The following is a 17,950-nucleotide window of genomic DNA, read 5'->3' as shown; positions in this document are numbered from 1 at the left end:
AGATGGTCCCACATGCTCAGATCTTTTTCTGAAGCAGGTCACGGAAAAGCATTGGATTGTCTCCAAAAAGTTTATACTCAGTGCCCAGTAAGTTGGTGCTGACCAGCTGAATTTCACTTTGTCATGTTTTATGTTGTGATTACCATGTTTTCAGGTTTTTGTCATGTTTCTCGGATAATTTCTTGTCATGTTTTTCCCCCCGTCACTTAGCTTCACTCAAGTAACCTGTCTTCTGTTTCACAGCTGCACCTCGTCACCAATCACCTCCCACAGTATATAGTTTCCAGGTTTCCATAAGTCATTGCGAAATCCTCACTTTACCTTCCATGTTCATGCCACATATGTTAAGTTTTGCCTCACAGTCCAATAGTCTAGTCTAGTCTAGTCTAGTCTAGTCTAGTCTAGTCTAGTCTTGTTTAAACATAGTCTTGTTTATTCGCCATAGTCTTGTCTTGCTTTGTTTTTATCATAGTTATGTATTTTTTGATAACTGGCTCAGCCGCATCCTCTGTTTTTGCCTTGTGCTTCTTTTTGTTAATAAATCATGTCTGCTTTGAAGTCTGCATCTGGGTCCTCCCTTCCTGCACCAACGTCACTGACACCCTTCTTCTGATTATTAGCAGCATCCTCTGCCCTTCTGCAAAGGTGCAGGGAACAGCGTCTTAAGAGGAACTTTTTACATGACATTGCGGTGTTTGGGAATGGACGGCTGTACAGTTTTGCCCTTCTCCAGTAATCTCTTGATGAACAGCATTTCACAAATCCCAAACACAAAAAAAACCCCAAAAAATAGAAATAAAATAAAATATATATATATATATATATATATTTTATATATATATATTGATAGATAAGAAACGGAACATGTCCTTTAGGGAAATATCAGTCCATGGAGCAGTTGGTGTTTATATCTGTTTATATCGGTTTATATCAGCACCAAATTCATTTATGTTCCAAGTTCTTGTCTGTAGTATGGAGTTTGTGGGGGAAAAAGCTGCAATGCTGTATTTGATGATGGAAATAAGCAGAGGTCTACGTGGATGTTGGGGTTTGAAGATGGGTTGTGGAGGTGTAATGTCTTGAACCTCAGTATCATTCTAGCACTCTTTAGTCATTCCTGAAGAGTGCTTGACCACTGTTGGTCCTGACTCTCCCCCTCCCCCCTCTTGTCCCTTGATCTTGGCCTCTTGCTTTTTTTTTTTTTGATTAACCTTTTCCAGGAGAAGAGGGGGGCTGCTCTAAAGTTTGGTTTGTTCCACTCTGCTTTTAGAGGAAGTAACACGTGGGACCCAGTCCTCATCTGAATGATCTATTAGTTCTATTATGTAAAACAAAGAAAAAACAAAGAAATGTATTTTATAATACAAGAAAGACTGAGCTGTTTATATAATTATTAACACTACTTGATGAGAATGCTGCTGAGTGATAATGCTGAGTCCACAATTTCCTTCGGGAACAATAAAGTATCTATCTATCTATCTATCTATCTATCTATCTATCTATCTATCTATCTATCTATCTATCTATCTATCTATCTATCTATCTATCTATCTATCTATCTATCTATCTATCTATCTATCTATCTATCTATCTATCTATCTATCTAATATTAAGTAAAATAAAATACAAATAGTACTTACTTGTCGAGAGCAACGTTTCCCTCCTCAGAGTCCTCCTCTGATAAAAACTCGTCATCACTGTCCATCATAAACAAACCTCCAAGGCCTCCTCCACACTATGTTTTGTTTTTGAAGTCCATTTTGCCATGTTGTAGAAAAAAGAAGACGAACAAACTACAGAATCTGAAATTATGCACAGCAGTGCGTAATTAGCAACTCACGAAGCTAGCAACTACTTCTGTGTGAAGTTCTTTACACAGTTACTTTTGCCATATATGGAAGAAGAGCCAATCAAACCGTTGTTTTCAGAATTTCATTAACTATTCAATGCGTCACTCAAACGTAAAAGCTGCAGACTATGTCTTTGTGGACGTAAGGCTCATTGTAGACTAACTTTTTTACTGGAATACATTTACTGGACCATTACCAACGTAACAGGACCACTTTTTGTTGGAGTTGTATCTGTTCTTAGAATACTGTGAGGCTTCATAGGTGAGTTGGACAATTTTTTGTATTTTATTTATGTATTGTTTACTGTGTCCACAGTTCTGACTGTATCCTGGATTCACATACATCATTTGAATCTCAAGAACCTTAGCTTTTCAGTGGTATATAGCATGTTTAGGTACATATAAAGGGGGGCTGAGGAAAACCCCAGACTTGTCCTTTAAATATGCAAGGTCCCGTCGGTGGGATGTCAGAACATTAAGGGGTTAAATTTGGCGTTTGCTAAATTTAAACTATTTATTTTCTTGATGTACCTGTTGTTTTAGGTCCTTGTTCAAAAGAAAATTTGATTGAAAAGCTGGATTGATGGTGATGTTATGTTTTAGTTTTGCATGTTTTTGTAGTGTGGGTTTCAAACTGTCAGGGTAAACCCTTTAGTCAGAAATACTTTATGAGCCATGTCTCAATCTGATATCTGCCTATCACTCACCAGCAAGCTGTCCACCAGTTACAGGCACCACTCGGTACGGTGACCTTAAACACAAAGCACACATTAGTTTGGAAAGCGTAGGTAGTACGAAGCTGTCCTCTATGCAGACACCCTTTTCATTCACTGTCTCGACCATCTCAATTTCTGGAAATGGCAGGAGTGAAGAGAAACAGTGAGAGTACAGTCCCCTGTGGTGCTCTTGTGCTGCTGACCACCTTCTCAGGCACACAGCCGTTCAGTCTCACAAACTGTGCTCTGTTTGTCAGGTAGTCAATAATCCAGGTGGTTGTGAAGGTATCCACTTAGATTGTCTGCTGCTTCTTCTTCACATCCAGGCTGCATTGTATTATATGCACTCCCACAGGGAGCGGGCTTGTTGAAGCAGGTCGATCAGAGATGTCCACATACGGTCCTCGAGGGACGCTGTCCTGTAGGTTTTAGACGTTTCCCTGCTTCAGCACACCTGATTAAGGAGGTTAGGAGGTGTGACAGGAAGGATGTGGGTACAGGTGGGTATGAGTTGTGGCACTGGAGGCAACTTGTATAATGTTAAAACTGGGTAGAGAGACTTTGGAGTCCAGTGTATGCTCCATGTCTCAGTGAAACCCATAATACTGTATTCTCACTAATCTATCTGTGTTCATGGTAACTCATCATAATATATGTTGAAAGGTGTTGTGAGGAGAATCTACTTAAATAAATATAAATTACTTAAATAACTCACTATAAATCTCAAAAATTCTAAATACACAGTATAATCTGAGTTTCTGCAACTTGCTGCCACTTTGTTGTGATTTATTGTACAATATATACACTGCTCAAAGAAATAAAGGCAACACCTAAACAACACAACGTAACTCCAAGTCAATCATCCATCCATTTTATATACCGTTAATCGGGTAGAGGCGGGGTACACCCATCACAGGGCCCATAGAGACAAACGAGACAAACAACCATGCACACTCACTCCTAAGGACAATTTAGAGTCACCAATTACCCTGACATGCATGTTTTTGGATGGTGGGAGGAAGCCGGAGAGGACCCACGAATACACGGGGAGAACATGCAAACTCCACACAGAAAGGCCCCAGGCAGGGATCGAACCTGGAACCCTCTTGCTGTGAGGCAACGGTGCTAACCACCACACCACCATGCAGCCTCAAGTCAATCATACTTCTGTGAAATCAACCTGTCCAGTTAGGAAACAACACTGATTGTGAATCAGTTTCACCTGCTGTTGTGCAAATGGAACAGACACCAGGTTGAAATGAGAGGCAGTTAGCAAGACAACCCCTATAAAGGAGTGGTTCTGCAGACCATTTCTCTGTGCTCATCCTTTCTGGCTGATGTTTTGGTCACTTTTGCATTTTGTCAGTGCTCTCACCCCCAGAGGCAGCATGAGGCGGTGTCTACAGACCACAGAAGTTGTTCAGGTAGTGCAGCTCAACCAGGATGGTACATCAATGGGAGCTGTGGCAAGAAGGTTTGCTGCGTCTCTCAGCACAGAGTCCAGAGCATGGAGGAAATACCAAGAGATGTGGAGGGGGCCGTAGGAGGGTAACAACCCAGCAGCAGGGCCGCTACCTCCTCCTTTGTGCAAGGAGGAATAGGAGCACTGCCAGAGCCCTGCAAAATGACCTCCAGCAGTCACTAATATGCATGTTTCTGCTCAAATGGTCAGAAACAGACTCCATGAGGGTGGTATGACGGCCCGATGTCCACAAGTGGGGCTTGTGCTCACAGCCCAATACTTTGTAGGGCGATTGGAATTAGCCAGAGAACACCAAGATTGTCATATTTGCCATTGGCGCCCTGTGCTCTTTACGGATAAGAGCAGGTTCACACTGAGCACATGTGACAGACGTAACAGAGTCTGGAGACATTATCTTGATCCTCTTGATGATGAAAATGATCAACTTACTTATTTTGTTCTCAACGCATTCTATTATGTAATGAATAATGATTTTCAACTGGAATATTCATTCATTGAGGTCTAGGAAGTATTATTTTAGTGTTCCCTTTATTTTTTTGTATTCATAATATCTTTAAAAATGTAAGGTTAGTGCATGTGTGGAAAAAGGCTAAAGTTTTAATGAAGCAGTAGTCCCTAATTCACATTGATCTTTTTCCTGTTCTCTGAGCATATCAGTGACAGATCAACTTCAACTCCCATTCCACCCCTGTACTTTCACATGGTACAGATACACAGAGTGCTGGCTTAGAATACTGGGCCTATAATGAATATAGAATTGTATATATTCATTATTAGTAGTTTTTGGTTTTTTTTACACACATGAAGCTTCTCATTTGACAAACAGCAATGACGGTGGAGACGGTGTTCTTGGGTAAAGTAAAACACCACATCTTTCTCCAGTTGATAACAACTATACTGTGGCATGCTGTGGCACCGAGCTGCTGATATGAACTGTTAAGAATACTACCTGTCAAGATACAAGATTTTGTGAGAACACTATGACTCTGTATAGACTATTACATTACACCTCACTTTATTGATGGATAGACAATCAGCCAGTTAACTAAACAAATGTTATGTTGAACAATTATTTAATCATAAAGAGATCAATAAGATACCTCTCTGTGTTGTATGGCATGGTGGGGTCGATCGACACCATGGCTCCAGAAGAATCCAGCAGAGACAAATTAGTGTTTCTGCATGAAAACAAAAACACAGTTCAAGTTTTACAAGTTTCCACTGCACAGCTGATATGTAGAAAGATGGGAGAGAGACTAATGAGAACTAAAAGCTCCAACTCCAACCGTTCATCAGAGCATAGTAAAAATCCACACAAATAATGTATCCTTGGGCAGAAAAAATGAGGATGCCATATGGGTAGAAAGAAAAGACTGACTTCTCCTTCTGTTTTACATGAGTAACAAACACTTCTCACAACATGATGAACTAACACTTCAATTCCAGAACAGTTACAGAAGGATACTGTTTCTCAAGAGTGTGTCATTCATCAGAAAATAACTTTTAGAGGAAAAGGTAAGAGCAATGGGTATAACAACATTATCAAAATTAGTAGACCATTGTGAATGCATAGGAACAAGTCTAAATCATTTTATAAAGTGTGCTGCATCGATTTATAAGTATGGCTATTAGCTTGCGGTCATCTTCTTGGTCAGTGGAACCAACAATGATGCCAACATGCTAAAAATGCTAATGCAAATATGCTGGTGTTGATTTCATCAGGTTTGAAATATAACACTTTATACATGCTTCCATCAGGTAACATTATTAGACAGCATGGCATAAATTTCCATTGTTATGCTGATGATACTCAGCTGTACTTATCTATGAAACCAGATGAAACCTACAGGTTGGTCAGACTACAAGCCTGTCTTAAAGACATAAAGACCTGGATGACTCAGAACTGTCTGCTTTTAAATTCAGACAAAACTGAAGTTGTTCTCTTTGGACCTGAGCGCTTTAGGGAGAAATTGTCTAGTTATATAGTTACTCTAGATGGTATTTCCTTGGCTTCTAGTTCTACAGTGAGGAACCTTGGAGTTATTTTTGACCAGAATTTATCATTTGACGCACATATAAAACTGGTTTCTAGGACTGCCTTCTTTCACCTTCGTAATATTGCTAAAATCAGGAACATCCTGTCTCAGGGTGATGCAGAGAAACTAGTTCATGCATTTGTTACTTCAAGATTGGACTACTGTAATTCCTTATTATTGGGCTGTCCCACATATTCTCTGAAAAGCCTCCAGCTGATCCAAAATGCTGCAGCCAGAGTTCTGATGAGAACTAACAGGAGAGATAATTTTTCTCCAGTTTTAGCTTCTTCAGTTTGTTTTTCTTTTGTCAGAAACTGCGACTAAAAATCAGCCCATTAAGACTACCGGTGATCACTGGAAGAATTTCCAGACTGTCGCTCTGCTCGAATAAAATCCTGATGTTACATATGTTCCACAGAGAAAGATAGATGCAGCAGAAAGTCTTAAAGGTTTTCTCACACAGTCCACAGAGTTACAGAATGTGTTTGATAACTTAACTACGCTCCAGTGCATCTATACTGGGACAATAAAACCACGTAACCATGCTGTAACTAAGCCTGGTCCAAATGACACAAAACCTCTATACTGGTTTTTGGTTATGGTTAAATATGAACAGTTAATGGTTAGGATTAGGTTTACAGTTTGGGTTAGTGTCCTAAGGACAACAGTACTGGCTTGTGTGTGCTTGTTGTTGGTGGTAAACGTGTGTGTTTGTGTACTTTTTGTTTACCTTGGCACACCAACCGCTGAACAGAATAACTCCTTTATGTCACACGGGCTGCAGAATCTACTGAATACTACCTGAGGAAGAACAACACACACAAACACGCAACAACGCATATTAGAACAGGGACTCTTAACATGATGGTTGGAACCCCTGAGGGGGTAGGGGGGGGGGGGGGGGGGGGGGGGGGGGGGGGGGGGGGGTTTGAGAGGCAGAGAACCATTCTGTTAAATGACCTACAGCTGACAAAATTACACTCTTATGTTGACCTGACAAAAAATTATGGAAAATAAAATATCAGATTATATTAATAACTCTGCATCAGAGGATAAGAAATTGATGTTTTGATCAAGCCAGCTCAGGTTAATTTACCCATCCATCCATCAGTCCGTCCATCCATCCATCCAGAAGCAGCTTTCTCTATTCTCAGCTGCCTCCTTCTGCTCTTCTGGTGCAACACTAAAGTTAGCCAAGAGAGATAATCTCTCCAGCATGTCCTGGTTCTGCTCTGAGGCCGTCCTCCTGGTGCTATGTGTCAGATTCACCTCCCATGGGAGGCATTCAGAGGGAATCCTGACCGAATGCCTCAGCCCCTCCTTTTGATGTGAAGGAGCAATTACTTTACCCTGGACTTCTCCCAGATAACTAGAGACACCCCCTCCCTAAGGGTGAGGCCAGACACACTTCAGAGGAAGCTTATTTTGTCTGATTGTATTTACTGTCTCACACACTGGGTTTTTAATTCATAATCAAAGGAAATGGTATTTTGAAAATAATAAGATATGTTTCCATTCTTATATCTTTGTAAATGTTAATCAAAATATCACAGAAACCTGGTTATCATTCTGGTAACTATCTCCAACTTGTGACAGAAGGTAAGAGTTGAAATGTAGATAAACTGGATCAAGAGGACCAAGCAAAACCCAGGAAGACGACATCACAGCAGTAGAGAATGGCAGAAGGGGTACAGATCCTGAAAGGGGAAAACTCCACCCACACAAACTCACTGCACTTTCCAAATTGGTTGAGAACCTATCAAGTAAATACCATCCATATCAACACAGAGGGCAGCATTTTATGGATGCCAAACTGTCTGAAGCAAGCAAGAGTGACACATCTCATCAGAGAGGCCAGAGAGAACTGGAATCAAGTAACAGGGAGCTTGGGTAAGATAGGAAACTAAGGTCAGGGGGAAATGACCAAGGATCAAGTCTGAGGAAAGTAGGGATACATGAATGATTAAACAATCATCACAAAAACAAAATCAGCTTTAAAAATCATAAGCAATAAAGCATTCAGACACTGTCCTCTGAAGATCCTTCTCAACGGATCTCTGATCATCTTACATGAATGAATAAGCTAATTATAACCAAACCAAATTTAGTAAAACACAGTTCTCTGCCTTTAAAATGTTTTAAACAACTATTGTCTAACACCTATTACATGTTTCCTGTCATATTCATCATCTTATGTTTTTGTCAGAAGATCAGCTGCTCCTTCCGAGTCCCGTCCTCCCACCCAGTCTCCTGTGTTCATTATAATCAGCTGCACTCACTCACCCTCCACAGTCTACCGGTTTGTTCATGTCAGTTGTCAGATCCTTACCGTCACCTATGTTTCCAAGTCAGGTTTGTCATTGTTACCATCACCATTGGTCAAGTCAAGTTATTGTTCATTGTCATAGTCAGGTTTTTTGTCTGTTCTTAGGATTTGGTTTTGTCAGTTTAGGTTTTTGGAATTCCGGCTTTGCCGCGCCTTTTGTTTAAATCATTAAAATAAATCAAGTTTTTACTTTAATATCTGCATTTGGGTCCTTTCATCTCCTCATCTACACTGCATTCCGTGACAGTTTCTATGCACATCCCTGAATTATCCAGAATTAAAGACCCTTAATGTGCAGTAAACAGTTCAAGTTTTTTATCTCCTCTCCTTCTCCAGATCCATAAGGAAGGTCAAGCACTGTCATTGAACATGGCAAATGATTTGTGTCACACTGCAGCACACAGAAATAGATAACCCACATAGATAAGAGAGCTTTGCATATGATGGCATCAAAGACAGAACGCAACCAAGATGCAGTAAACAGTAAAGAAATGATGTGAAGAGGCTAAGGGCAAAGGTCACACTTAACAAGTGCTGTCAGGAAGAAGAAAGAAGAAACAACTGCAGAGGACCAAGGTCAAGGAGCATGTGAGCAGCCTAGGTATGGAAACTTGTGGTAGGCAGGGACAAGGATAGGGTCTGATGAAAGTCAACAGAAAACTCCAGACCTTCACACATATGGCTCATCTTTAAGTGTCTACAGTAATGCTTAAAAGTCCAAAACTCCTACCCAAACTGCCTACATTTGACAGGACCAAGTCAGATAAAATGGATGTAATATATGATTATTTTTAAAAAAACAGATTGATTAATTAATCTATCCTGTAAGGATATTTCATCCACCTAGTCTGTGGAGTTTATTTTGAGCCCTATTCAATGAATGTCTCAGTAATGTTCTGCATCACATACAGCATAAACTGCTGTCCTATGATGAGAAAAAATAGGAGACAGAGAACAATTACTTATTCATACCACTAAAATAAGCTGTTTCACAGTGGGGGAAAAACACAGACTGTCTGAATTAATTTTCTACTCAGCTGACAAATGGAATCAGTTTTATTCTCTACATGAGCAAATCTGACATTTAATCAATCATTTTTCTTTGATGATGTTTTACTATAAATTTCACTCCACAGTATTCAACACATTAAAAACCTCCATTCAAGATACAACAGCTGATTTAAATAACAAACCGCGTTTTGGCATGATCCTTCCCCTGATGCTGCTGTCTACATCACACAGGATGATGACACCACTTTAATCTTTTTTAAGTAGTTGCCATACTCAAGCCTCATCATACATCAGGACACATAAACCTGAAGCTGATGAACCTGTATGGACTTCAGACCACAAAAGAAAAGAAACAATGATAGCAAAGAACAATGACTCATACATAGCTCACTGCATATTAATACCATGTCTTTGTAACATAAGCCCTTAACCAAAATGAATATGCAACAGGTTTTTGGAGAACATTCTCTTAGCGTCTGCCTCCCTGGAAATCTCTTCAGTCATGTTTCCAAAGCTGTAGCCAGGTTTCCCCCAAGAAACCAGGTTTTGGTTCTCATTTAGAAGATGTGAATAAAGGAAAAAAAGTTCATACATATTTTTCCTCTTTGACTTGATGCACATTAGGTCAAATGGAAACAACTTTGTGAAAAACATTGAAATCATGTGACTCACCAGCTGTTTCTGGTCTAAGCCAACAAACAATAAACTCAGTGACTAACCGGTATATTTCCAGAGCTGACCTAATATCCAAGATATTACCCCCTCCCCACCCCCATGGTGACACTGCACAGTCAAATGTATTCACTTCAAGTCATCGGTCAGATTCATGTTTGTTTTTCAAAACATTCCTTCATCTTTGCATCACTAGTGATTGGAAACCTAGCTTATGAGTCTCTGTTTAGCAGGTTCCAGAGCCTCACTCATGGACATCTTTCTATAATTCTTATCCATCTGACCTGTTTGACTTGGCAGCCGTCTGCACCTCTGTTATCTAACCTCACACAAAGCTTATTTTATATGAACATCAACCTTTCTTCTCCTTGGAGGGCGCTTTGCATCCTTGATCTCCATGATCATGTTGCACTGGCTCCCAGTGGTTTTCAGTCAAAGTGCTAGTGAGGATAGTGTGTGTTTAAGTAATCATCTACAGCAAGCATTTCCAACCGAGTAATAAGTGACAACTGTTATACTGAGACAAATACTGACTCAAAATTACAGACAGCCAACAAAGAAGATTTGGTTGACAATGCAAAGCATCGACATAAAGTAAAACATTCAAGTACAGCTAGCTAGCATAAAAAGAAAAGAAAAATCAGGCTTACATGCGTCTGTAACTGATACCAGTGAACAAAGAACAGATAAAGGAAATTTCTCTCTCTGTTTAATCTGTCTGACACAGCTAACTAAAGATGCAGTAGCCTGGTGCACAGAAGTCCTTATACTTCCACCCTGTTGAATATTTTCTGGCTTGTGAAAATGACATGAGTTGGAGCAGCAGACACAAACAGACTCCCTGTGAAGTTCATAAAGAAGTTACAACACAGTAAGAGTGAAGCAGTGGGGATAAAACTCACTATATGGCCTTTTATGAGCTGTTGTTAGTTCTCAGTCATAAAAAGAATGCTTCGCTCTTTGGCCTCACTCTGGTGTGGAGAGAGATACTTAAAGCCTTCAACACAGCTGCAGGCTTTATATAGCACACTTCAAGAAAGATCGAAAAAAAACGTGACATTAAGTAAGAAGAATCTCATTTAGTCTGGAAAGATTTAGTTTTTATGACTTTAATAATAACCTTAAACTTTAATCTTTGCAAAAAGAGAATCACTTATTATTCATTATTGATAGAAGAGAATAAGAATAATCCCAGGTTTCTCTTCAGCGCTGTTGCCAGGCTGACAAAGAGTCCGAGCTCTGTTGAGCCATGTATTCCTTTAACTCTCAGCAGTGATGATTTCATGAGATTCTTCATCAATAAAATTGTTTCTATTAGAGAGAAGATTAATGGAATCCTTCCCACTATTATCACTGATGTATCATCAAGTAGAGCAGCTTTAGAAGTATCTTTAGAACCTGATTTGTATTTAGACAGCTTCTGCCCAGTTGATCTTTCTGAGCTAACAACAGCAATAGTCTCTTCTAAACCATCAACTAATCAATACTTCCATATTGGATTTGATCAATCGGTCTTTGTTGATAGGATATGTACCTCAGACTTTTAAGGTTGCTGTAATTAAACCTTTACTTAAAAAACCTACTCTTGATTCAGAAGTGTTGGCTAATTATCGACCTATATCCAATCTCCCTTTTTTGTCTAAAGTTCTTGAAAAAATAGTTGCAGCTAAACTTTGTGATAATTTACATAGAAATAATCTGTTTGAAGAGTTTCAGTCAGGATTCAGAGTGCATCATAGCACAGAAACGGCACTGGTGAAAGTTACCAATGATCTCCTGTTAGCTTCTGATAGCGGACTTGTTTCTGTGCTTGTCCTGTTGGATCTCAGTGCTGCATTTGATACGATCGATCACAGCATTCTGTTACAGAGACTTGAACATGTTATTGGGATTAAAGGAACTGCATTAGGCTGGTTTAAGTCATATTTATCTGATAGATTCCAGTTTGTTCTTGTAAATGAATCTTCCTCACACACCAGAGTAAGTCATGGAGTTCCTCAGGGTTCTGTGCTTGGACCGATTATTTTAGGTAATTATTAGGTAACAGTATTAGACAGCATGGCATACATTTCCATTTCTTTGCTGATGATGCTCACCATGGCTCAGGTGATCCTGAAACATCCCATAGTTATGCTGCTATAGGCCCAGACTGCCAACAAACTGACAAAACTTAAACTCAATTATCAGAGCACTGATCAGCACCACCTTGCCGCTACTTTCCCTCTTAATTTCTGTGGAAGCAGTAAGGGTAGAGTTAGTTTTAAACACAGTGTTTCAGTGTTTTGACTCAGTTATTGTTCAATAAATACAGTAATTATACAGTGTAATTGTCGTGTTTTTTAGACCTGGTAAGAACCAGATTATTCTTTTATGTCCCGACATGAAAAACATTATAATCGAAAGAGGGTGGACTTTCTTTTCTGCATGAATGTATCACACTGTCAAGTAATGACACTTTTCTGAATGCACTGTTATTTTAATACAGTTATTTGTATTATATTAATTTGTAATCAATATCAAGCCAAACGTCTGATTTGGTTTGCCTTCATATTCATGGTCAGAGCCCGGGTTACTCTTCATTCATGTGACCATTGTAACATATCCGTCTGCCTCTAAAGATTGTAATCAGTTCACATAGTCAGAAGTCTATCTTACTTTGCAACCCAAAGAAGCAGACAAACAATGAAACAATCACATATAGATAGGTCACACATCATCATAACTGCAGCCCTTGATCTTCTGTGTACTATTTCTAGCCAGTAAAGTGTACAGTATCATTATCTTAACTCTTGATAAATGCAGATGGGACTCAGACTGCAAACCTGCCCTTTTGTGCATAATGTCCAATATATAAAAAACAGCAATAAAATGGGAGGTTATGACACAGATGAATCACATCTAAATAGTTCCAACTGACCTATAATACCATCTGTAAAGATTTTATAATCCAGCAATCTAACTCTTCTTACAGCTGAGCTCAGTTAGTCCAGAAATCATGACAAAAGACTGCTTCAAATGTAGAATGCAAACAATCAGTAAAAATACTGGTATTTTGCAGAATCCCCACTGACATCACATTATCAACAGCTAGTACTGTCAAAAATACAGCTGAATGATTCCATGTTATTTTAACTTTGTTTAATGAATGCAGAGATGTAGAGTGCTTATCAAGGTTCTACTCACATTAAAAGCTGTTAAAGTCATCCTGTCAGCCAAACACACTGATGTAACAGTAATAATAAAACAGTAAATACATCCTCTTTGAAGTTGAAGATCATCAGGAGACGATGAATCATCTGATCCTCACCAGGTAAATACAATATCAGATGCACTGCACTGAATTGAATTGAATTGAATCATACATTAGTTTCAGAAGAAAATTGATGTTGATAATACATTGGAGGAAAAGTAATTCAAAAGCTTTTGAAAAAAATAATAAAACAGAATAAAGATTTCAAAACATAGGAAAGTTGAAGTGTAGCAGAAATTGAGATGAATGAATTGGGTCGTTGTGTTTGTAGTCTGGCAACAACTGAGCTAATGATGTCACAGACAGATAACACAAGCGAATTATCAGTTAACACATAGGTGGAAACTCACAGCCAATAATGAAACATAAGCAGTGCAGCACATGCTGTCCTTCTCAGTGACATGTCACAGGATTCCACCATCTGTTGTTAACCAGCTCTGTAATCCTCCTCCTCTACTGTTACCTTCTGTCTGCAGTCTCTGCCTGCCTGTATCGTCTTAAATCTGAGTAGAGAGGTGTTAAAGGTGTTCCTACAGCCAGGTCTCTTCCTGATATTTCTTCTGCATCATTGTCACCTCTCTAAGCTCATCTATTGTATCTGCCAGTGATTACACACCTCCAATGAGGATCAAAGGAAGAAATGGTTTGAACTTCCTCCTCCTTTTTGTTAGTTTTGCTCGTGTTCTGCATCCTAGATGTCTCCTCTGCTACTCATCTTGAATTTGGGGTCTCATTCAGGCATTACATGTGCTTTGGAAGGCTCAGTCAGCTGCTTCCACATGCAAACAACTTTCCCGTTGGCATGGTTACGCATCATAACACATAAAATGCCAGCAGTACAAGCAGAAATCATTCCAGCAGCACAGCATCCAAACCAACAGAAGAAATGGTTTTGAAAGGAATCACTCTCTAAGGTTACATTCACAGTTGATAGCTTGATTCAACTGTGAATGCTAATCGAAATTGAAAGTCAATTTGGTCACTTAACAGGACCACCCCCTGTCCCAGTATACATGCATAGGAGCAGGATCCAGTTACTAACTGAAGTCTGTCTGATGCTGCAACGCTGTGATAAAACCTCCAAGACATTCTTCTGCTTCTAACTTTCTCTGTGGGAGATCACTGTTATAATTGTTTTCAGCATGACTAAAATTACAAAGAATTATTTATAGAAATACACATGCATCCATTTTCTTTACCCGTTTAACCCAATTCGGATTGGTGGGAGGGGCTGAGGGCTACACACTGGACAGGTCACCATTCCATCACAGGGCCCCAAAAGAAATACAACCATACACACTGACTCCTACAGTCAATTTAGAATCACCAGTGAACCTCACATGCATGTTTTTCTGACTGCAGGAGGAAGCCAGAGAGAACCCACACATGCATACACACACATATATAGAAATATTCATCAATATATATATATATACAAATATATATTTATTTAAAGAATATTTTGGGCAGTATTTATCAAGAAAAGTTGTTTTGGATTGTTGCATGAATAAATATCATTTAAATGTGCATAAAGAAAGAACATATGTCTGCTCCTATTTTGATAAAAGTATTAAAAGATATCCCTTTCAGGTGCATTTGGAACACATAACCTGTATAATAATGCAATTACTTTGCGTTTAATCATGACTTAACTATGAACAATTAAATATTAAATATACAGAATATACAGATAATCATGGGGTGAATTTAGTTTTTCACACACTGCTTCTGCAATTTGGCTTCATTTCGTTATTTTTTTATACCCTGATACTTAAAACATTAAAACAGGGCAGAGTTTATTTTCTCATGACTCTCGATCACTGTAAAGGCTGTTGTACTGAGAAGGAGCTTTAAGGTTAAGGTTACAACACCATGTTTTTCAACCTGTTTTTCAACCTGATCAATTTTAATTTAATGTAACACCAATAAAACTGAGAGTGTTGTGCTTTCTGTAAATGTCTTTACTGTGTGACTTAGGTTAGGTTTTCTTATAACTCTATATGTCACATTAGTTGTTGACCATCACTTTTTAGCGTGCAGCATCCCCTCTCTGTTTGGAACTAATGTACTTTGGCCTCGTCTTGATATAAAGGAAGTTCAATAATAATAATAATAATAATAATAATAATAATAATAATAATAATAACAATAATAATAACAATAATAATAATAATAATAATAATAATAATAATAATAATAATAATAATAATAATAATAATAATAATAATAATAATAATAATAATAATAATAATAATAATAATAATAATAAGCTTTAGTATCAGTGGTGCGTATCGTACCTTCTGAATCCTGCCGTCCACGTCCAGGTAAATCACCCGGTAAGACGACGAGGCCGAGCCCATGTTCCGCTCTGCTCTCCCGGTGTTTGCTGGTTCTCAGAGCCGCTGCTCTGGTTCACCGCTGACAGAGGTGAGTCATCTGTGCGACAGCATCCCACCTGCTTGCCCCTCTAACACGCCAACACAAAGAGTCTCCTCCGTTTTTTCACCAAGTGTTTCCACGCAAACTCTCCGCTTTGTAACCTCGCTCATACAGCCTGTACACGCGCGCTCCCGCCAGTCTCAGTCACTACAAACTCCCTGTGTGCGCGTTCACGGTCATGGAGGCATGCACGCTCTCTCAAACACATAAAACTCCCGGTAAAAATATATGTTTTTTCTCTATGAAGTAGAGGGGAAACCATATGGAATCAGTTTATAATTTGTGTAACTGTAAAAGAATCTGCAGAGAGTTCTTTCAGAGTTTAAGGAGCTGTGCAGCTACTGATTGAGAGGATAAAAAATACTGCTGCAGATAAAAAGGAAGCTGTGATGTAATGTGTGAGCTGATGAGCGTTTATAATCCAACCATTTCTTTTTTTTTTATCTCTGCAGGGTTGTTTGTTCTGAATTTACAGGACTGATCAGCTGTTTTTGTTCTGTTTTAGTTCTGTTTCTGATCACAAAGCTGAGCTCATAATATAAAACTGATTTATTTTCTCTGCTTCACAGATGAGTGTCTCAGTTTATATTCAGTAAATCTGCTTCTTCTCTCATGTCTGTTTAGTTGTGTTGAAAACAATGAATTGATATGCAAATGAAAAATTAAAGGAGTCTCTGCATCCATTCATGGCTAAAAAAAATTAGGTTTGGAAATGGAAATGAGGTTTCTGCCCATGTGTGTAGCTTATTGATGAATGAGATTTATAAAATAAAACCATACTTTCACACAGCTTTAAAATGCATATGAACATTTCCGTATTCGTGTTTTATGCTTCTGGCCCCTGGAGAGACTGTTATTGACTCACCTCTGTGGACAACTGAATACCTTTCAGGACTCACTACATTTTGTTTGTTGTCCTGGGGGTGGTGTAGAAGATGCCATCATCCATCTGCTTCAACAAGCCCTCTCTTGTTAACATTCGAAATGAGGGGATCGTTCTCACACCACGCTACAAAGTGGACCAGACCTGTACTCAGCCTCTTGTCCATCACTGATACAAGCTATAGAGTCATCAAAGTCAGCGAGGTTACATGAGTGCCATTGGATCGGATTAATGGCTAAATTACAATAAGACTGAGTTATTTAATTCATGTAGACACCTTAGTCTGACTAAAAATTGGACTGGAATGGGTTACTCGCGATCGGATTAAGACCCCAAGATAACTCGATCCAAACTTACACTAAACATGCATGTAGACGGCAGAAGAACGTAGTGGATCGGATCGAGCGTTCTGCTCATGCTCCAGATTTTTTCCCAGGATCGTCATTCGGAAGTCAAAGGAGACGATATTACTGTTGTTGTCACTGCCCTTGGAAAGAAAGAAACAACGCGATGGAGAATGCGCCGTTGTGCATCGTCTGTTCCATAACCAGCTCATCACAGATGGAGAGGGACGCAGCTTCATCTCGCTCTGCGTTCTCCATCTTTCTGAATGCCTGAGTTTGTTGCTGTTGGTGGTGAAGACGCCAACAGGAAGTGGCTCTATTAGCGATAGCTGAAATGGGGACAGCGCCACCTATGGTACCGGGGTGTGACATGCTTTGGGCCAGTGATTCCATTCATTCACCGCCATATATCTAAGATTACTTGGGGTGCAACAGTACAGGCAACCCACAGTACGGTCAGTACCTCGGTTTTTGGGCTATGGTTTCTGTTCAGTTGCGGTATGTGTTTTGTGTGTAAAGAGAACATTTTTTTTCTGGACAGGCACACACTGTAAAGCATCAGTGCAAAATTAATTGTAAAACCGAAACCCCGCGGTCCATAAGGGTTTATTGTCCCGTGCATAAGGGACGGAACGCTTCAATATTTTACCGAGTACCGTTGCATCCCTATTAATTACCCTGTGCTCAAATAAGGAGTATAACCCAACTACAGCTATAATCCAGTTAATCTCATCATGTAACCCCACTTGAATCTCAACTGGGGTGTTTCTGTGTGGAGTTTGCATGTTCTTCCCATGTATGCGTGGGTTCTCTCCGGGTTCTCTGGCTTCCTCCCACCATCCAAAAACATGCATGTCCGGTTGATCAGTGTCTCTAAATTGTCCTTAGGAGTGAGTGTGAGTGTGTCTGTCTGTCTTGTTTGTCTCTGTGATGGACTGATG

At 39.4% G+C, this 17,950-nt stretch overlaps 1 protein-coding gene across 1 annotated transcript in view; it reads right to left on the bottom strand.

The window, feature by feature from the left end:
* pde9aa (phosphodiesterase 9aa) overlaps positions 1–15,932 on the bottom strand; it is a 46,626-nt gene extending 30,694 nt beyond the window's left edge. Inside the window, exons 1-4 of the mRNA XM_072397786.1 lie at positions 15,641–15,932; positions 6,815–6,885; positions 5,149–5,226; positions 2,557–2,600 (exon numbers count right to left, since the gene is read on the bottom strand). Coding sequence (XP_072253887.1) covers positions 2,557–2,600; positions 5,149–5,226; positions 6,815–6,885; positions 15,641–15,703 — 256 coding nt within the window. The 5' untranslated portion in view covers positions 15,704–15,932. The remainder of the gene's footprint in view (positions 1–2,556; positions 2,601–5,148; positions 5,227–6,814; positions 6,886–15,640) is intronic.
* Positions 15,933–17,950: the final 2,018 nt, after the last annotated feature.

The sequence above is a fragment of the Leuresthes tenuis genome, unplaced genomic scaffold (genome assembly GCF_036924035.1).
Source record: "Leuresthes tenuis unplaced genomic scaffold, fLeuTen1.0.hap1 SCAF_12, whole genome shotgun sequence".
NCBI classification, from domain to species: domain Eukaryota; kingdom Metazoa; phylum Chordata; class Actinopteri; order Atheriniformes; family Atherinopsidae; genus Leuresthes; species Leuresthes tenuis.
This window is presented reverse-complemented; position numbering and strand designations above follow the sequence as displayed.